The sequence below is a fragment of the Mandrillus leucophaeus genome, unplaced genomic scaffold (genome assembly GCF_000951045.1).
Source record: "Mandrillus leucophaeus isolate KB7577 unplaced genomic scaffold, Mleu.le_1.0 Scaffold186, whole genome shotgun sequence".
Classification (NCBI taxonomy): domain Eukaryota; kingdom Metazoa; phylum Chordata; class Mammalia; order Primates; family Cercopithecidae; genus Mandrillus; species Mandrillus leucophaeus.
Window position 1 is genome coordinate 3,874,534 of NW_012101876.1, and position 16,218 is coordinate 3,890,751.

The following is a 16,218-nucleotide window of genomic DNA, read 5'->3' on the forward strand; positions in this document are numbered from 1 at the left end:
AAAAAAAAAAAAAAAAAGATGCCTTATACTAAAGTGGTTAAAAAAAACTTTTTTAAAAAATAAATAAGTAAAAGTATGGATGCTGCCCAGGTTCAGTTTAGTTTTCAGAAGTCTTGACAGAATTGGTTTGGGCATCATCAGAGCCTTTAAAAACCAAGGTACTGCCCTCACAACTCTTCCGCGTAGGTAGGGAGTACACCTTCTGATCACATCTTTTCAAGACATGTCCTCACTTCTTCAGCACCAGGGGAGGGTAAATGGACTGGGCATATACTAACGTTCTATTTTCTTCCAGAAGAAATGAAAGAAACCCACACCCAGAAATTCCTCTGTAAAGATCCTACATTGGCCGGGGGAGGTGGCTCACGCCTGTAATCCCAGCACTTTGGGAGGCTGAGGCAGGCAGATCACTTGAGGTCAAGAGATCGAGACCAGCCTGGCCAACATGGCAAAACCCTGTCTCTATTAAAAATACAAAAATTAGCCAGGCATGGTGGCACACATCTGTAATCCCAGCTACACAGGAGGCTGAGGCAGGAGACTCGCTTGAACCTGGGAGGCAAAGGTTGCAGGAGCCAAGATCGCGCCACTGCACTCCAGCCTGGGCAACAGAGCAAGACTCCATTTCAAAAAAAAAAAAAAAAAGATTCTATATATATGAAAAGCAAAAGTTTTTTAAAATAGTAAATGTTAACAGTCAATAATGTATTTGTCGGCAAGAAGCCCTCTGTTAATAATGGTCTAAACGAATAGAGCATTGTTTTTATCCAATAAAGAAATCCAGAGGCAGACAGTAATTGGCTTTGATTCAGCCTCTGACTGTCACTGTCAGGGCCCCAGGCCCCTTGAGCCTTTCCTGCATGTTGGCTTATCTTCTCATGCTTGTGACTTCCTGGTTGCAACATGGCTGCTGCAACACCGGACGTCTTGCCTGTCTTCAAGGCAGGAAGGAGGGGGAAACTGTCTCCTACCAGCTATTTTTCTTCCCTTATCTCCTCCATGTCTTGGATCAAAAGCATCTCTTTGAACCTCTCCCTCAGGCATTCCCTGAAATGCTGTGGACTTTAACCTTTTTTCTGTTGCAAAGGTCACTCACATCTCCCTGGGTTGTTTGGTCTTCTCTTCCTTGGCTCTAAACACAGCAGTCTGTTGCTTCCTAGGACAACTTATAATGGGACCCAAAGGGGAAAGAGGATTTCCCGGGCCTCCAGGAAGATGTCTTTGTGGACCCACTATGAATGTGAATAACCCTTCCTACGGGGAATCCGTGTATGGGCCCAGTTCCCCGCGAGTTCCTGTGGTAAGGCTTTCTGGGAGAAGTCTGGGGTGGTTATCCATGAGGACCTCTCACCTGATCCTTAGGGGGCTTTGTGAAATCCTTTCAGTAAAACTTACTTTTTTTCATGACTCCGGGTACATGCTCATTATAGGAAATTGGAAAATAAGAGAAAATCAAAAGAGGAAAACCAAATTGCCCATTTGATTATGAGTTCATTTTGGGGTATTTTCTTTGTCTTATTAAAATCTAACTTTTATATGGTTGAGATTATATTGCATACAAACGTTGTAGTTTTGGCCAGGCACGGTGGCTCACACCTGTAATCCCAGCATTTTGCGATACTAAGGCGGGCGGATAACAAGGTCAGGAGTTCGAGACCAGCCTGGCCAATATGGTGAAACCCCATCTCTACTTAAAAATATATAAAAAATTAGCAGGGTGTGGTGGTGCACACCTGTTGTCTCAGCTACTTGGGAGGCTGAGGCAAGAGAATCGCTTGAGCCCGGGAGGCAGAGGTTACAGTGAGCTGAGATCGCACCACTGCACTCCAGCCTGGGTGACAGAGCGAGACTCCATCTCACAAAAAAAAAAAAAAAAAGTTGTACTTTGTTATCTTAGTTGAAATCCTGCCATGTTTCCACACTCTATAAATAACATTTTAAACTTTTTATTAGAGAAAATTTCAAATACATATAAAAGCAAAGCAAATAGTGTAATGAACCCCTATGTATCCTTCACCCAACTTTAATAATGATCAATTCATGGCGAGCCTGTGTCCTTGTTTTCTCTTTATGCCCACTCACTACTGCCCATCCTCTGTTGGATTATTTTGAAGTAAACCTTGGACATCAATTCATCATAATCATCCATCCAGTGTGGCTGTGCTACAATTTACTTAACCAGTGTTGGTGTTTAACCAACCTATTGCTTATTGGCCACCCCCAAGCTTTTTACTAATGTAAATAATACTGTAAAGAACATCTTTGAGTAGGATAATTTTAAGAATCACTTCCAGATGTCAAATTATTTGACTATATGACATTGTCTTTTAATTTAATCTTGGGAACATTTTAAATATTTAAAAATGTTAAATCCAAGGCCGGGTACGGTGGCTCATGCCTGTAATCCCAGAACTTTGGGAGGCCAAGGTGGGCGGATCACCTTGAGGTCAGGAGCTTGCAACCAGCCTGGCCAACATGGCGAAACCCCGTCTTTACTAAAAATACAAAACTTGGCCAGGCGTGGTGGTGCACACCTGTAATCCCACCTACTCAGGAGGCTGAGGCAGGAGAATTGCTTGAACCCGGGAGGCAGAGGTTGCAGTGAGCCAAGATCGTGCCACTTCACTCCAGCCTGGGCAACAGTGCGAGACTCCGTCTCAAAAGAAAAGAAAAAAGAAAAAAAAAGTTACATCCGAGTGAATATTTTAGTTTCAAACTTAGACATTAGGAACTGAATTGAGAAGGTGAGGGAATCAAGACACTGCTCTCACTTCAGAAGGAATGCTAGAGTGTAGTGTGCAAACTCCTCTTTCCACTGTTGAGCAGCCCGAGGATAGTCTGTTTCCTCCTCCAGCTTTTTCCCTGCCCCCTGCAGAAGTGTTTTCTGGAATCCTCACCAGTGTGTTCTCTGGCAGATTTTTGTGGTCAACAACCAGGAGGAGCTTGAGAGGCTGAACACCCAAAATGCCATTGCCTTTCGCAGAGACCAGAGATCTCTGTACTTCAAGGACAGCCTTGGCTGGCTCCCCATCCAGGTACCCCCAGGCCATCACCTCAGGACATACTCCCTGCCCAGGAGAGAGATGCATCCATTAAAGGAAGGGAAGGCCACCCCACTGGGCCTGGGGAGGGCTTTCTGTAGTCTGTCTGCATGGGAGGGCTGAGCATCCTCCCTCAAACTGTTTCTGAGCAGCCCTCCATTCCCTCACCCTGACCCCCAAATAGAAGCCCCTCTCTGAGTCAGGGTTCCAGGGGGTCTCCACATCCCTGCATGCCAGGTTGCTGTCTTGATCTGACCCAGCATTTAACCAGCTACAGAGCTCTGGGCGACAGGAAAGGAGTACCTTTCCCACCGCTGGGAGGAAGTCAAGGCATGCCCCAGCAGTGCCATCGGACCCAGAACAAATGACCTCCCTGCCTGCGGCTGCCTTGGTATGCCATGCTCCAGTTAATGCTGTGTGCTTCTTTGGCCAGCTGACCCCTTTCTATCCTGTGGATTACACTGCAGACCAGCGCGGTACCTGCGGGGATGGGCTCCTGCAGCCCGGGGAGGAGTGTGACGATGGTAACAGCGATGTGGGTGACGACTGCATCCGTGAGTGAGGCCCAGCCCAGGAGGACCTGAGGCCTGAACAGCAGGGGGGTGGGACTTGGGGCCAGCCCTGGACACCAGCTGTGGTGCTTTGGGACCTTTCTAGAGCCAGAGAAGGGTGTACCCAGGCTGCCTTGTGCCACCCACCCCAGCCCCTGCTGCCCCAATTTCAGCCCATATGTTAACTCTTCCACCACCCAAGCACCTCACCAGGGGTGGATGTCAAGGATCCTGCCCCCAGTTAGGGCTTCTTTATCTCAAAATGTAGCCACCAGGTCCTCCCAGTCCTCCGTCTTAGCAAAACCCATGTTACAGGTGCAGAAGATAAAAGTGATGGGCTCTCACTTTGCATGGAGGAGTGAAGGGCAAAAGGGAGAGGCCAAGAATCTGAATGAGGGCTCATTTACCAGGTAGAGCTCTAGTAGGGAAGACCTCCACAGGGGGAGCTGGGCCGGCCAGAGCTGCCATCAGCCTTGTGGGCTGCTGCCTTAACTGGTGGGCAGCAGGCTCTGGAGGGCTCGCTTTTGTTGTTGTTGTTGTTTTTTAATCAAGTAACAAAACCAGGAGGTGTGATGGAAAGCATGAGCTTTAGAGTCAACAGACGTTGAATGCAGGCCCTGAGAAACACCAACCACCCTCAGGCTCCAGGCAGACGCCACATGATGGGTGGGGTAATGGGGGGCAATTTACAGCTCTGAGCCTCACTTTCCTTGCCTGTAAAATGGGTATGATGTGCTGGCTGCTCAAGTCCCTAGAGATCCTGTGAGCTAATATGTGCAGGAATTATCTGGATATAGTAAGGGTTCAACCACCACTCCCTGAATTCATGTAGGGCTTGTGGTTTAAGCCCCTCCTCTAAAGAGCCAGGCTGGAGCTCAGGGCTGTATGTGTGTGGATGCAAAGTCATGGTCCTTGTTCTTAAGAAGCTCAGGGGAGGCTGGGCACAGTGGCTTATACCTGTAATCTCAACACTTTGGGAAGCTGAGGTTGGAGGATCACTTGAGCCCAGGAGTTCGAGACCAGCCTGGGCAACAGAGCAAGACCTAATCTCTACAAAAAAATTAAAAATTAAAAAAATTAGCCATGCCTGGTGGTGCGCAGTTGGATGTTGAGGTGAGAGGATGATTTGAGCCCAGGGGTTCAAGGCTGCAGTGAGCTGCGATTGCACCACTGCACTCCAGGCTGGGAGACAGAGCGAGACCCTGTCTCAAAAAAAAAGTTCAGGGGAAGGATGACAGGGCAGAGTGGGTGGTGGGAGATGCTGCTGACTGTCTCAGTGTGGCCGAACTGTCTCCTGACAGCTCCAGGGATGGCATCCCCGAGAAGGCTGGCCCTGCCCAGAGTCCCTTCTGCCTCTGGTGTACAGTGTCAAATAGGAGCTCTCACAGTGGGAAGGAACTAATGGACTCTGCCCGCCCTGTGAAAACGAAGCTGGGGTCCATACTCCAACACCCTCCCATCGTGTGAGAGCAGAGGTCTTTGCTGAAGATCATGTGGCTCCCCAGGGACACAAGGCTGGGCTCACCAGTGTCACACAGAAGCTCTCTGTTGACAGATGAGAGTCACCACGCACCCTCACTGGGGCTCAGCAGTCTCCCAGCCCTCACTCCTGGGACCCCACAGTGGCTTTATGAGGTGGAGGTCATGTCAGTGTCCCAGTTTTGCAGATAACGACCTGGAGTCTCCCCACCCCTCAGCTAGTAAGTGGTCAGATGGGGCCAGAGCCAGGGTCTCCTTCTTCTTGTCCCATGGCACATCAGTGTGGGACCAGAGCCTGAGGGCAGTCCCTGGAGGAGTGTGAAGCTTAATGGAGGTCAGTTCCTTAAGGGGTGCAGCACTTAGGGTGGATCCCTTGGGCTGCATGGTCCTTACAAGCTGAGGCAAGCCTGTCGCCTCTGCTCCTTCTCAGGACTGCACCTCCTTATGTCCCCTCAGGCTGTCACCGTGCCTACTGTGGAGATGGTCACCGGCATGAGGGTGTGGAGGACTGTGACGGCTCTGACTTTGGCTACCTGACGTGCGAGACCTATCTCCCTGGGTAGGGATGACTCCTCTCCCTCTCTCTCCTCCCTCTCTCTCCCTCCCTCCTCCCTCTTTCTCCCTCCCTCCTCTTTGCTTTCCTTCTTTTCCTTCACAAATATTTTGAGTGCCTCTCCACTTTGTGGTGCCTTCTAGACACTGAGGTATGGTGACGAATGACACAGCACGTGCTCCCTGCCCACCACGTGCCCTCTTGGTCAGCACTGCCTGCATGCCACTGAGGCTGAGCCACGGCACCCACAGCCACCTGCTCTGTCCGAGGCCCAGAGGGGAGCTGCGGTCTCTGTGCTCAGCTGCTGCCATGTATGAGCAGCCCCCAAACCCAGTGGTCACCACGACTGCTTAGTCTCCTGGGCTGTGAGCCGAGGTGGGAAGCCCAGTGGAGAGTAAAGGTCTCAGGGCATTTCCAAGAATCGACGTGTCTACCTAACCTGACTTCCCTGGAACACCCTCAGGCATGCCTGTGACTGCAAGTGAGATCAAATCAGTCTTTATATCTAATTTTGCAAGCTCGTGGCCCCTCCAGGAAAGTACTCCCTCCGAGGACCCCTCTAGTTATTTCTGAGAACCCTCAGCGGCTATTTATGTTGCTCAGGACAAGTATTCTAGTGTCCTGGCTCCACGCTGGCACCTGCCAAACCAACTGAGGGCCACCGCCCCATGAGGTGCTGATTCCATGCGCAGATTGTAACCGCTGGGCTCCTTCCAAGGTGCAGAAGGTACATGTCTCCCCAGTCCTTACAGAACCAGAGTTGTACAAAGTTCTCAGGAAAATGGGGAGGCCGTTCCTTCCCACCCAGGCCATGCCCTGCTCTCCCCTGGGTTCCAGAGTGGATCTACTGGTGCCTCTGATCTCTTCTGTCCTTGAGTCCAGTCTCTTCAGCGTTTGCTCCCATCACATTTCCTCTTGTAGACTCGGACCCGGGCCCTTGGCAGGGCTGGGGAGCCATGCCTGTCTTTCCATTGCCCGCTCTCTGCTTTCTCTTCCAAGGGGGTCTCCTAACACTCGCATATTAGCATGTTCAACCAGGCTGCGAAAACTACAGACCTGTAGTCTCCCCTGACTCCAAGCCTGTTTAGGCTTGGCCCCCCACTCCATGCATGTGTCTGTGTGCAGTGCTCCTCTCCCTGAACGAAGGAAGGCCTGTGACAGGCCTCTGCCAGAGAGTTGGCTCTTCATGGCTCCACAGAGACAAATGAGTATAGACGATCAGATATGGAGTGCAGGATCGAGTAGAGCCCAGGGCTCCCCCACGGTCACTGTGGTTACACAGCTACACCCCAGAAGCCTCCCAGGGATGCCTGTGACTGTGCCTGTGAGGTTTAACACCCTGTCTCGGATGATCATCCGGGCCTACAGAGGTATAAGCTGCACTGTCCAATATGGTAGCCCCCACTCACAGGCCGCTGTTCAAATGTAAAGTAATTATAAGTAAACTTAAAATGCGGTTACTCAGGCCAGGTACTGTGACTCACGCCTGTAATCCCAGACCTTTGGGAGGCCGAGGTGGGCAGGTCACCTGGGGTTGGGAGTTCGGCACCACCCTGGCGAACATGGTGAAATCCCGCCTCTACTAAAAATATAAAAATTAGCTGGACTTGGTGGTGCGCGCCTGTAATCCCAGGTACTCAGGAAGCTGAGGCAGGCCTGGGAGGCAGAGGTTTCAGTGAGCCAAAATCATACCACTGCACTCCAGCCTGGGGGACAGAGCAACACTCTGTCTCAAAAACAACAACAACAAAAAATGCAGTTATTCAGTCACAGTAGCTATATTTCAAGAGCTCAATAGTCACATCTGGCCAGTGGCTTCACAGATACAGGACATTTTTGTCGGTAGGGTGCATTGTAACAACAGTACTGGAAACCTTTCAGGCCTTGAGAAGGGGGTGATTCCCTCATAGATGCTGTGCTAAGAGCAGGGCGACCACCTCCTTCCACCCAGGCCCCTAGCTGGAGCTCAAGGCAAAAATCCCAGAGACATGATTCAACTCCCCCAGGCCTCTCACTCCAAATGAGAATGGGAAAAGTTTTTATAGAACCACTGACCCTTGGCCACTGTTTGATGAGGTTTGACTGGGAATCACCAGCATATAAGAGGTGGCCTTTTAGAACGTGTCTTTGCCTCCCTCAGGTCATATGGAGACCTGCGATGCACCCAGTACTGCTACATCGACTCCACGCCCTGCCGCTACTTCACCTGAGGGCCGTGAGGTGGCCTGCGCCCCACAGAACTGGCAGCAGCTTCTCCACCGTCATCAAACTGGCCGTGTCCTGGCCCCGTCTCCACCCACCTTTGTGTGACAAAAACAAGGACAAATTCCTGCTACTAAGACATGCTGTTAACTCAGTCTGACTGGAAGAATTTAGGACCACTGCATCCTGTCTTAATCCAAGGTACTGGAAAACCTTCCACATGCCCAGCCTGAGACCTGTTCCCCATCGCTACCATCCGGCGGAACAGCCGGCTACCATGCCCTTCGTCTTCTGGAATGCCGCTGACCCAGACCGTGGACTTGGCTGAGCACTGTTAGACACGCATAGACCTGCAGGCTGTTTTAGTACGTTTTGATCTCTTTGGGGAATCTGGAGTACAGGCCTCTCCACCCCTGACCTCCGAAACGAGCAGGCACTCTCACTCACCCTGGGCAGCTTGCTGTCGGGTCTCTCTAGGCCTATGAACCACAAAGCAGGGAAGTGGGCACATTCTCTCAGGGTGGCTCACAGCTTTGAACCTGCCACAGGACCCCAGCCCAGCCTGACGTGGATGTGGCTGCCCAGGAAGAGACTTAACTGTGAAAAAGTACTGAGAACCCACCTGACCCAGCCTTGCCCCAAGCAGAGGAGAGAGAAGACGCTCCTCTTCTCAGTGTTTCCCAAAGGGATGGCTCTTGTGGTTCAGAATCTCCGGCACCATCTTGACCTCTTGGCTCTCTCTGCACTTTGACCCTGTCTCGAAAATGTCCCTCAGGTCCATTTCCTGTCCAGAAGACTCACGAGGACTGTGTGACCTGCACAAGGCCACACCTGGGCAGGCTGTTGCTATCTCCTTGGTCCTTAGGCAGATACTTCCCTGGGTCCCCCATCTAGGGCCAGCTGCAGAGGGCTTCTCTCTAGGCAGAGCGTTCCTGGCCGGAGCTCTACCTCCTTGCCTCCTGCTGACCCCGACAGCGTCCCGTGGCATTTCTTTCCTGTCTGCATATTGCATAGCCTTGTCCTCCTGTGTGCCTGAGCTCCTCCCTTTTCAATAAGATTATTAGTCCTGCATGTCTGTGAGCTGCCTTCCATCACCATTTTTCCTGAGTGGGGCTTAATTTTATTTTGGAAAGATATCTCCAAGATGAGGTCCACCCCCACAGCAGCAGATCTCAAGTAGAAATTGCCCATTTGTTACCAGCTGGGGGGACACCCCTGGGTTTTTGTACAAAGCTATTTGATGAGCCTGAGGCTTGGGGACTCAGCAGGCTGGAGCTTGGGGCCTGGTGGACCATCACCTGGTGTCTGTAAGTGGACCCAGTCTCCCACAGGTGATATCAACCTGAGGGGGGCATCTTTAGAGGCAGGCACATGGGCAGCCCTGTTCCCTTCGCCTCTACTGCAAGGCCTGGGGAGATGTTGTTTTCATGCTGCTTCCACCATCACACTGGGGTTTCCGGAGGGGAAATAAAAAAATAAAGGCAGTTCATTTCCCCGCTGTGGCTCTCTCTTCCGTTGGGGGTTATGGGGGCAGTGTCTCAGCATTGCCAGATGGAGTGAGGAGTCTAAAATCAAATCTGCTTCCCAAACTCTGTGGAGGGTTCTGGAATGTGGAAGCATTCCAGCTGCCTCAGGCAAAAGGGAGGAAACAGATCCAGAGAGGTCATGGACTTGCCCGAGGTCACAAAACCTAGTCTTGCTAGGCCAGCCCTGTCCTCAGCCCTAGTTTTAGGACCTTGTTTAGGATGGAATGGAGGGCTAGTACTACTCCTGGACCTGGCCAAGAGAGGCCCTGTCCTGGGTCCCAAGGCTGGAGGGTGCCACCCTGGCCCTCCTCTGTCCATTACCCTCTCCACAGGGCGAGGTGTCTATGTGGCCAAAGTGACACACCCTTTGGAGCTTGCACGCCCCACTCCTAGACCATGCTCCAGGTACCTGGGAAACCACAGTTCCCCACCCAAGTGGTCTTGAGCCTGCTTCCTGGACCTGCAGCCCTCTTGCCCATGTCTCTCCTCCTGAGTGTGACCTGTACACATGCAGGCCTGGGGGTGACCAGCAAAAAGTTGTTTGTAGGAATTATAGATGGGGCTTGGAATGTGGGCTGGGGTTTCCTCATGGACACACATGAGGCCCTTCTTAGCGTGGGATGGGCCGGGGTAAAAACAGAAGGGGATCGGGCTGTGGGCTGGACCCTCCTCTTCTCTTGCTACCACAGGACTTTGTGGAATCTAAAATTCCAAATTCAAACCTGGTCTTCCATTCTTTATGAAAGTATCCTTTTTGAGGGAAGCAGAACATATTGAATCATTTAGTTGGGAGTGGTGGTATGTGCCTGTAGTCCCAGCTATTTGGGAAGCTGTGGCGAGACATCACTTAAGTCCAGGAATTTGTATTCGTCCGTTTTCATGATGCTGACATACCTGAGACTGGGCAATTTACCAAAGAAAGAGGTTTCATTGGATTTACAGTTCCACGTGGCTGGGGAAGCCTCACAGTCATGGCAGAAGTCACATCTTACATGGATGGCAGCAAGCAAAGAGAGAGAATGAGAAAGAGTTTGTGCAGGGGAACTCCTCCTTTTAACACCATCAGATCTCATGAGACTTGTTCACTATCATGAGAACAGCACGGGAAAGACTTGCCCCCATGATTCAGTTACCTCCCACCGGGTCCCTCCCACAACATGTGGGAATTCAAGATGAGGTTTTGGGTGGGGACACAGCCAAACCATATCAGGTGGCATGTGCCTGTAGGCCCAGCTACTTGGGAGGCTGTGGAGAGAGGATCACTTGAGTCCAGGAATTCAAGGCCAGCCTGGGCAACACAGTGAGACCCTCCCCCAACTCCACCTCTAAAAAAAAAAAGCAAAACAACAAAAATAGTCTGTTATTTGATTATAATGTAAATACCTAGACATTTGGTATGTAAGTGTCTATATATACTCTTTCCTGGACCCTGAAATATTAGGGATGGGCCTAGGGATCATGCCAGCACTTTGATAGGCCAAGATGGGTGAATCGCTTGAGCCCAGGAGTTCGAGATCAGCCTGGGCAACATGGCGAAACCCCATCTCTATAAAAATCAGCAGGGTGGGGTGGCGTGCACCTGCAGTCCCACCTACTTGGTAGGCTGAGGCAGGAGGATCACTTCGGCCCAGTAGGTTGAGGCTACAGTGAGCCATGATCACGCCACTGGACTCCAGCTATTTCAAGGGACAGTTCTGAAAGGCTCAGGACATGAAAGGATTCAAAGTCACATGTTTTAAGAATATGTGTAATAGTAGTAATTCTGGCCCTTTGGCATTTTGAAATTGAAAGATGAGAGATTGCGGAAGATGGGCAGCTCCAGCCCTTCCTTGAAATCCTAACTGTGAGGTAGGGAGCTGGTTCAGAAGTGGGTGTGCTGCCCAGGAAGCCACAGAGTTGGTATCCAAGAGCTCATCTGTGCCAAGTAAATGTGTCCTGAGATAATCTGCTGGTCCAGGAGGAAGTTGGGGTGCTACTGTGAATGTGGAGGGAAGAACACTGAACAGGGGGGTACAGGTATCTGGTTGATCACTTCTCATGATCTCAATTTCCTCATCTGAAAAAGACTTTCAATAAAGGCTGAGTTTTCTTCCAACTCTAACAGATTGTGGGTGTGATGCCTGCCCTTCAGCTTTGACAGAACATACCCTAGGAGCAGAATGGATTCCCTTAGCTGCTCCTGAGGCTGTCACGTGGGGTGGCTTAGAGTAAGACAGGGGCTCAGAGATGCAGTTGGTCACCAAAGAAGGCTATGCCAGTCCATATGCTTTCATTGGCAAGAACAGAAAATCCAATCTGAATACCAAAAGGTGGTATTTATTGGTTCATATAACCAAAAGTCCACTGTGGTGGGGTGGAGATCAGGCATGGTTCAGTCAAGGTCATCATTCTATTCCTCTGCTATCCTCTCAACTATTTGAACCTTTCCATTAATTTGATCCTTAGGGTGGATCCTTAGGGTGTTGACTGCTGCAGTTTCAAGCTTACATCTGCACCCTGCAAAATCCGGAGGAAGAGACAATGCGTATTCCAGTGGCTCTCAAGAAACTCCTTTCCAGGCAGTCATGGTGGCTCATGCCTGTAATCCCAGCACTTTGAGAAGCTAAGGTGGGTGAATCGCTTGAGCCCAGGAGTTCGAGATCAGCCTGAGCAACATGGCGAAACCCTATCTCTATAAAAAATCAGCTGGGTGGGGTGGCGTGCACCTGCAGTCCCACCTACTTGGGAGGCTGAGGCAGGAGGATCACTTGGGCCCAGTAGGTTGAGGCTACAGTGAGCCATGATCACACCACTGGACTCCAGCCTGGGTGACCGAGTGAGACCCTTTCTCAAAAAAAAAAAAGAAAAGAAAAGAAAGAAAACGTCTTTTCTTGAACTCCCCAGCAAACCAAGGAGGCTCATAGCCTGTTTCTGAACCAATTTCTATTGGTCAGGAGAATGGCACTTGCTGACGAATGAAGGCTGGGTTTCTGAACCCATGGAGACAAAGGTTGTAAGAATTTAGGACCACTGCATCCTGTCTTAATCCAAAGTACTGGAAAACCTTCCACATGCCCAACCTGGGAAACTGTTCCCCATCACTACCATACGGCTAAACAACTGGCTACAGTGCTCTTCTTCTGGAATGTTGCTGACGCAGGCCATGGGCTTGGCTTAGCACTGTTAGACACATTACTCTTAGCCTGTCCCCTGGAGATTCTCCAGAAGCACAGAGGCTACATGGGGGTGACTTCTGGACCAAATATTGGGGAGTACAAATTGGGGGAATGGGTGCTGAGCACACGTAATGTCCATTCCACTGGTTATCTGGTTTTGCTTCTCCTTTTGGCAGGAATAGGTGCTGAGTTGCTTGAGGCAAACACTTGGGAAGACTGCTCACACAATACCCACAAGGCTACTGGTTGATTTTTTTTTCTTTGAGATGGAGTCTCACTCTGTTGCCCAGGCTGGAGTGCAGTGGCACAATCTTGGCTCACTGCAACCTCTGCCTCCCAGGTTCAAGCGATTCTCCTGCCTCAGCCTCCTGAGTAGCTGGAATTATAGGTACATGCCACCACGTCTGGCTAATTTTTTATTTTTAGTAGAGATGGGGTTTTGTCTTGTTGGCCAGGTTTGTATTGAACTCCTGACCTCAAATGATCCGCCTGCCTTGGTCTCCCAAAGTGCTGGGATTACATACATGAGCCACCGTGCCCGGCCTTCTGGTCAAGTCTTTTAATTATTTTTGTTGTTAGAGATTGAGTCTCACTACGTTTTCCAGGGTGGTCTCAAACTCTTGGCCTCAAGCGATCCTCCCACCTCCACCTCCCGAAGTACTGGGATTTCAGGCCTGGTTGATTTTGACAGGTCCACTCACAGAGACTGACTTCTCACGGCGTGCCATGGGTCAAGAAAGATGTGGTGTAGTTTGTGAAAAAAGCAGAAGATTGGATTCACACATCTGAATTTGAAACCTGGCTCTGCCACAAACTCGCTGTTTAATTAACCCGCTTAATTTACTCAACTTCTCTGAGTCTCTGTTTTCTCACCTCTAAATGGGGAATAATAGAATAGTAGTACCTTATTTCAAGGTTGTGGTGAATTGTAGTGATAACATGGTTTAAGGCCGGGTGTGGTGGCTTATGCCTGAATCCCAACACTTTGAGTGGCCAAGGTGGGCAGATCACCTGAGGTCAGGAGTTCAAGATCAGCCTGGCCAATATGGTGAAACACCCAACTCCACTAAAAATATAAAAATTAGCCAGGTGTAGTGGTGCACGCCTGTAATCCCAGCTACTGGGGAGGCTGAAGCATGAGAATCACTTGAACCCAGGAGTCAGAAGTTGCAGGGAGCCGAGATCATGCCACAGCACTCCAGCCTGGGTGACAGAGTGAGACTCTGTCTCAAAAAAAAAAAAAAGACAGAAAAGAAAAAGAAGCTGTTTAGGAAGTGTTGGATTTTATTTGTCATTATCATTATTTAGTGGCTCAGGCCAAATCAATCACCTCTTTGGGGATTTAGGGGTATTCACAAAGTTTCACGGTGATTTTTTTCAGGTGGCGGGAGTAACAAAGCAAGGCTAGAAATGTCACTGGAAAGAAAGCAGTAGTCACTCAAAAAAAGGAATGGTTGGCCGGACGCAGTGGCTCATGTCTGTAATCCCAGCACTTTGGGAGGCCAAGGTGGGTGGATCACCTGAGGTCAGGAGTTTGAGACTAGCCTGGCCAACATGGTGAAACCTCATATCTACTAAAAATACAAAAAGCTTAGCTGGGTGTGGTGGCAGGCACCCGTAATCCCAGCTACTCGGGAGGCTGAGGCAGGAGAATCATTTGAACCCGCCAGGCAGAGATTGTAGTAAGCCTCATGCATTGCACTCCAGCCTGGGCGACAGAGCAAGACTCCCTTTCAAGGGGGGAAAAAGAAAAGGAATGGTTATGACATTTTTCAATTGCAGCAGTGTGGGAGAAATATTCCTCCTGTTAATGTTGCAGCTGGCTTTCTGAGTGTCGGCTATGACAGTCTGAGGCATGGTAGGGGCACAGAGCTGACTTACTCTATCTGGACTGATTTTTTTACTTTCAGGACTGGACTGGTTTTGATGCTTTCACGCATAACAGAAGCTCAAGCTCTGCTCAGCTGACCCCGAAGGATCCAGCCTGTCTCTGGGCCAGAACTCCTGCCATGACCAGGGAAGTGTAGGGTTGGGATTTGACCCTGGGCCTCTTATCTATCCAACTGCGAAGCCATTTTAGTAAGATCTGTAAAGCAAAGTGAGGTTTTTGATGGAAGCTTGGTCACCAGCACTTCACTTAGGAACCAGTGCTGGGGAAGGGGGTGGGGCAATTTCTGAGTGTCTCCTGGGACAGACACACAGGCCATCGCTCCGTTAGGGGCATGGAGGGTATGTGTGGGTCAAATTGCTAAATAATCTCCAAAGCTCGTTACAATTAATGGGCCGACCTATTCCCCAATGCCCGCTTTACTGGAGTTGTTCGGCCCCATCCTTCCCCTACAGTAGAGTGAGCCAATTAAAATTTTCAGCGAAGCAGTTCTTCAGCACTTGTGTGATAATAACCAGCTTACAGGTCAAGGACCTTGGCAATTCACCAAGGAGACTGTTACATTTGAGCAATTCAACATTACAATCCATGGGCCCAGAGGTTTCAGAAGCCTGCTTCCAGCCACCTCCACCAGGGTGCCAGGCATGTGAATGAAGCTAGCTTGGACTCTGCAGTCCAGCCCATCTGCCAGCTAAGTACCACTGAGTGACCTCAGTTAAAGCCACAAGAAGCTCACCTGCCTAGCCAAGCTCTGTCCCAATTCCTAACCAACAAATCCCATGACATAAAATGGTGATTGTTTTAAACCACCAAGTATTGGGGAGTAGCTTGTTACTTAGCAACAGATAACTGGAATAGTGCTCTTGGTAAGAAATGGCAGGAGGGAAGCAAACTATATGCAGTGAATAAAGGAGGGCCGAGTCAAGAGAAGCCATTGGGTGGCTTTTGGTGCCCTCTGCATGAACCATGAATAGAAATGTCTTAACTCCTACTGGAACTTTCTTATCTGGCCAGGGACAATGCCAGAATTGGGAGGGGACTTAGAGATCATGTGGCCCAGTGTTCTCAAACGTGGCAGTCACAGGGCATGTGAATGTAATAGATGGCATTAATAGCCGCAATTCTTCCCACCTCCCTGTGTCTACACCCTTTCCAATCTCTTTTGCAACTCCTCCCATCAATTTTGGGGAATGGATTTCCCCACTTACTCCTTCATTCTGAACTTAGCTTTCTAACTTGCTTTGGCCAATGGCGTCTTAGCAATTGTGACAGAAGCATTTTGTCTCCTCTCTTATTCTTACACCTCTCTGCCTTTGCCATGATAACATGCCCAGGCTAGGCTGGTGGAGATGACATGGAGCAGAGCTGTCACCCCCACTGTACTGTCAAGGCCATCCTAGATTAGCTGAACCTCAGTCAACTGCCAGGCGTATGAGGGAGCCAATCAAGACCAGAACTGTCCAGCCAAAGCCAGTCTAAAGTCAACCCAGACTTGTGAGCAAAATAAATGCTTATTAGTCATTGAGCTTTGGGATGGTTTGCTACAGAACATTACGGTGGCAATAGTTCTGTCGCCCCCACTGTGCTGGCCAAGGCCATCCTAGATCAGCTGAACCTCACTCAACTGTCAGGTGTATGAGGGAGCCAATCAAGACCAGAACTGTCCAGCCAAGGCCAGTCTAAAGCCAACCTAGACTTGGGAGCAAAATAAATGCTTATTAGTCACTGAGTTTTGGGATGGTTTGCTATAGAACATTACGGTGGCAATAGTTAACTGAAGATAAAACTCCCTTCAGTGATGGACACCACCACTTCCCCACTAA

General features: G+C 49.9%; 1 protein-coding gene across 3 annotated transcripts in view; it reads left to right on the forward strand.

Moving 5' to 3' along the window:
• COLQ (collagen-like tail subunit (single strand of homotrimer) of asymmetric acetylcholinesterase) overlaps nucleotides 1–9,322 on the forward strand; it is a 76,017-nt gene extending 66,695 nt beyond the window's left edge. For all 3 annotated transcript variants that reach the window (XM_011977954.1, XM_011977956.1, XM_011977955.1), the window contains 5 exons: nucleotides 1,161–1,300; nucleotides 2,916–3,035; nucleotides 3,475–3,595; nucleotides 5,528–5,630; nucleotides 7,765–9,322. In XM_011977954.1, coding sequence (XP_011833344.1) covers nucleotides 1,161–1,300; nucleotides 2,916–3,035; nucleotides 3,475–3,595; nucleotides 5,528–5,630; nucleotides 7,765–7,834 — 554 coding nt within the window. In that variant the 3' untranslated portion in view covers nucleotides 7,835–9,322. The remainder of the gene's footprint in view (nucleotides 1–1,160; nucleotides 1,301–2,915; nucleotides 3,036–3,474; nucleotides 3,596–5,527; nucleotides 5,631–7,764) is intronic.
• The last annotated feature ends 6,896 nt before the right edge of the window (nucleotides 9,323–16,218 follow it).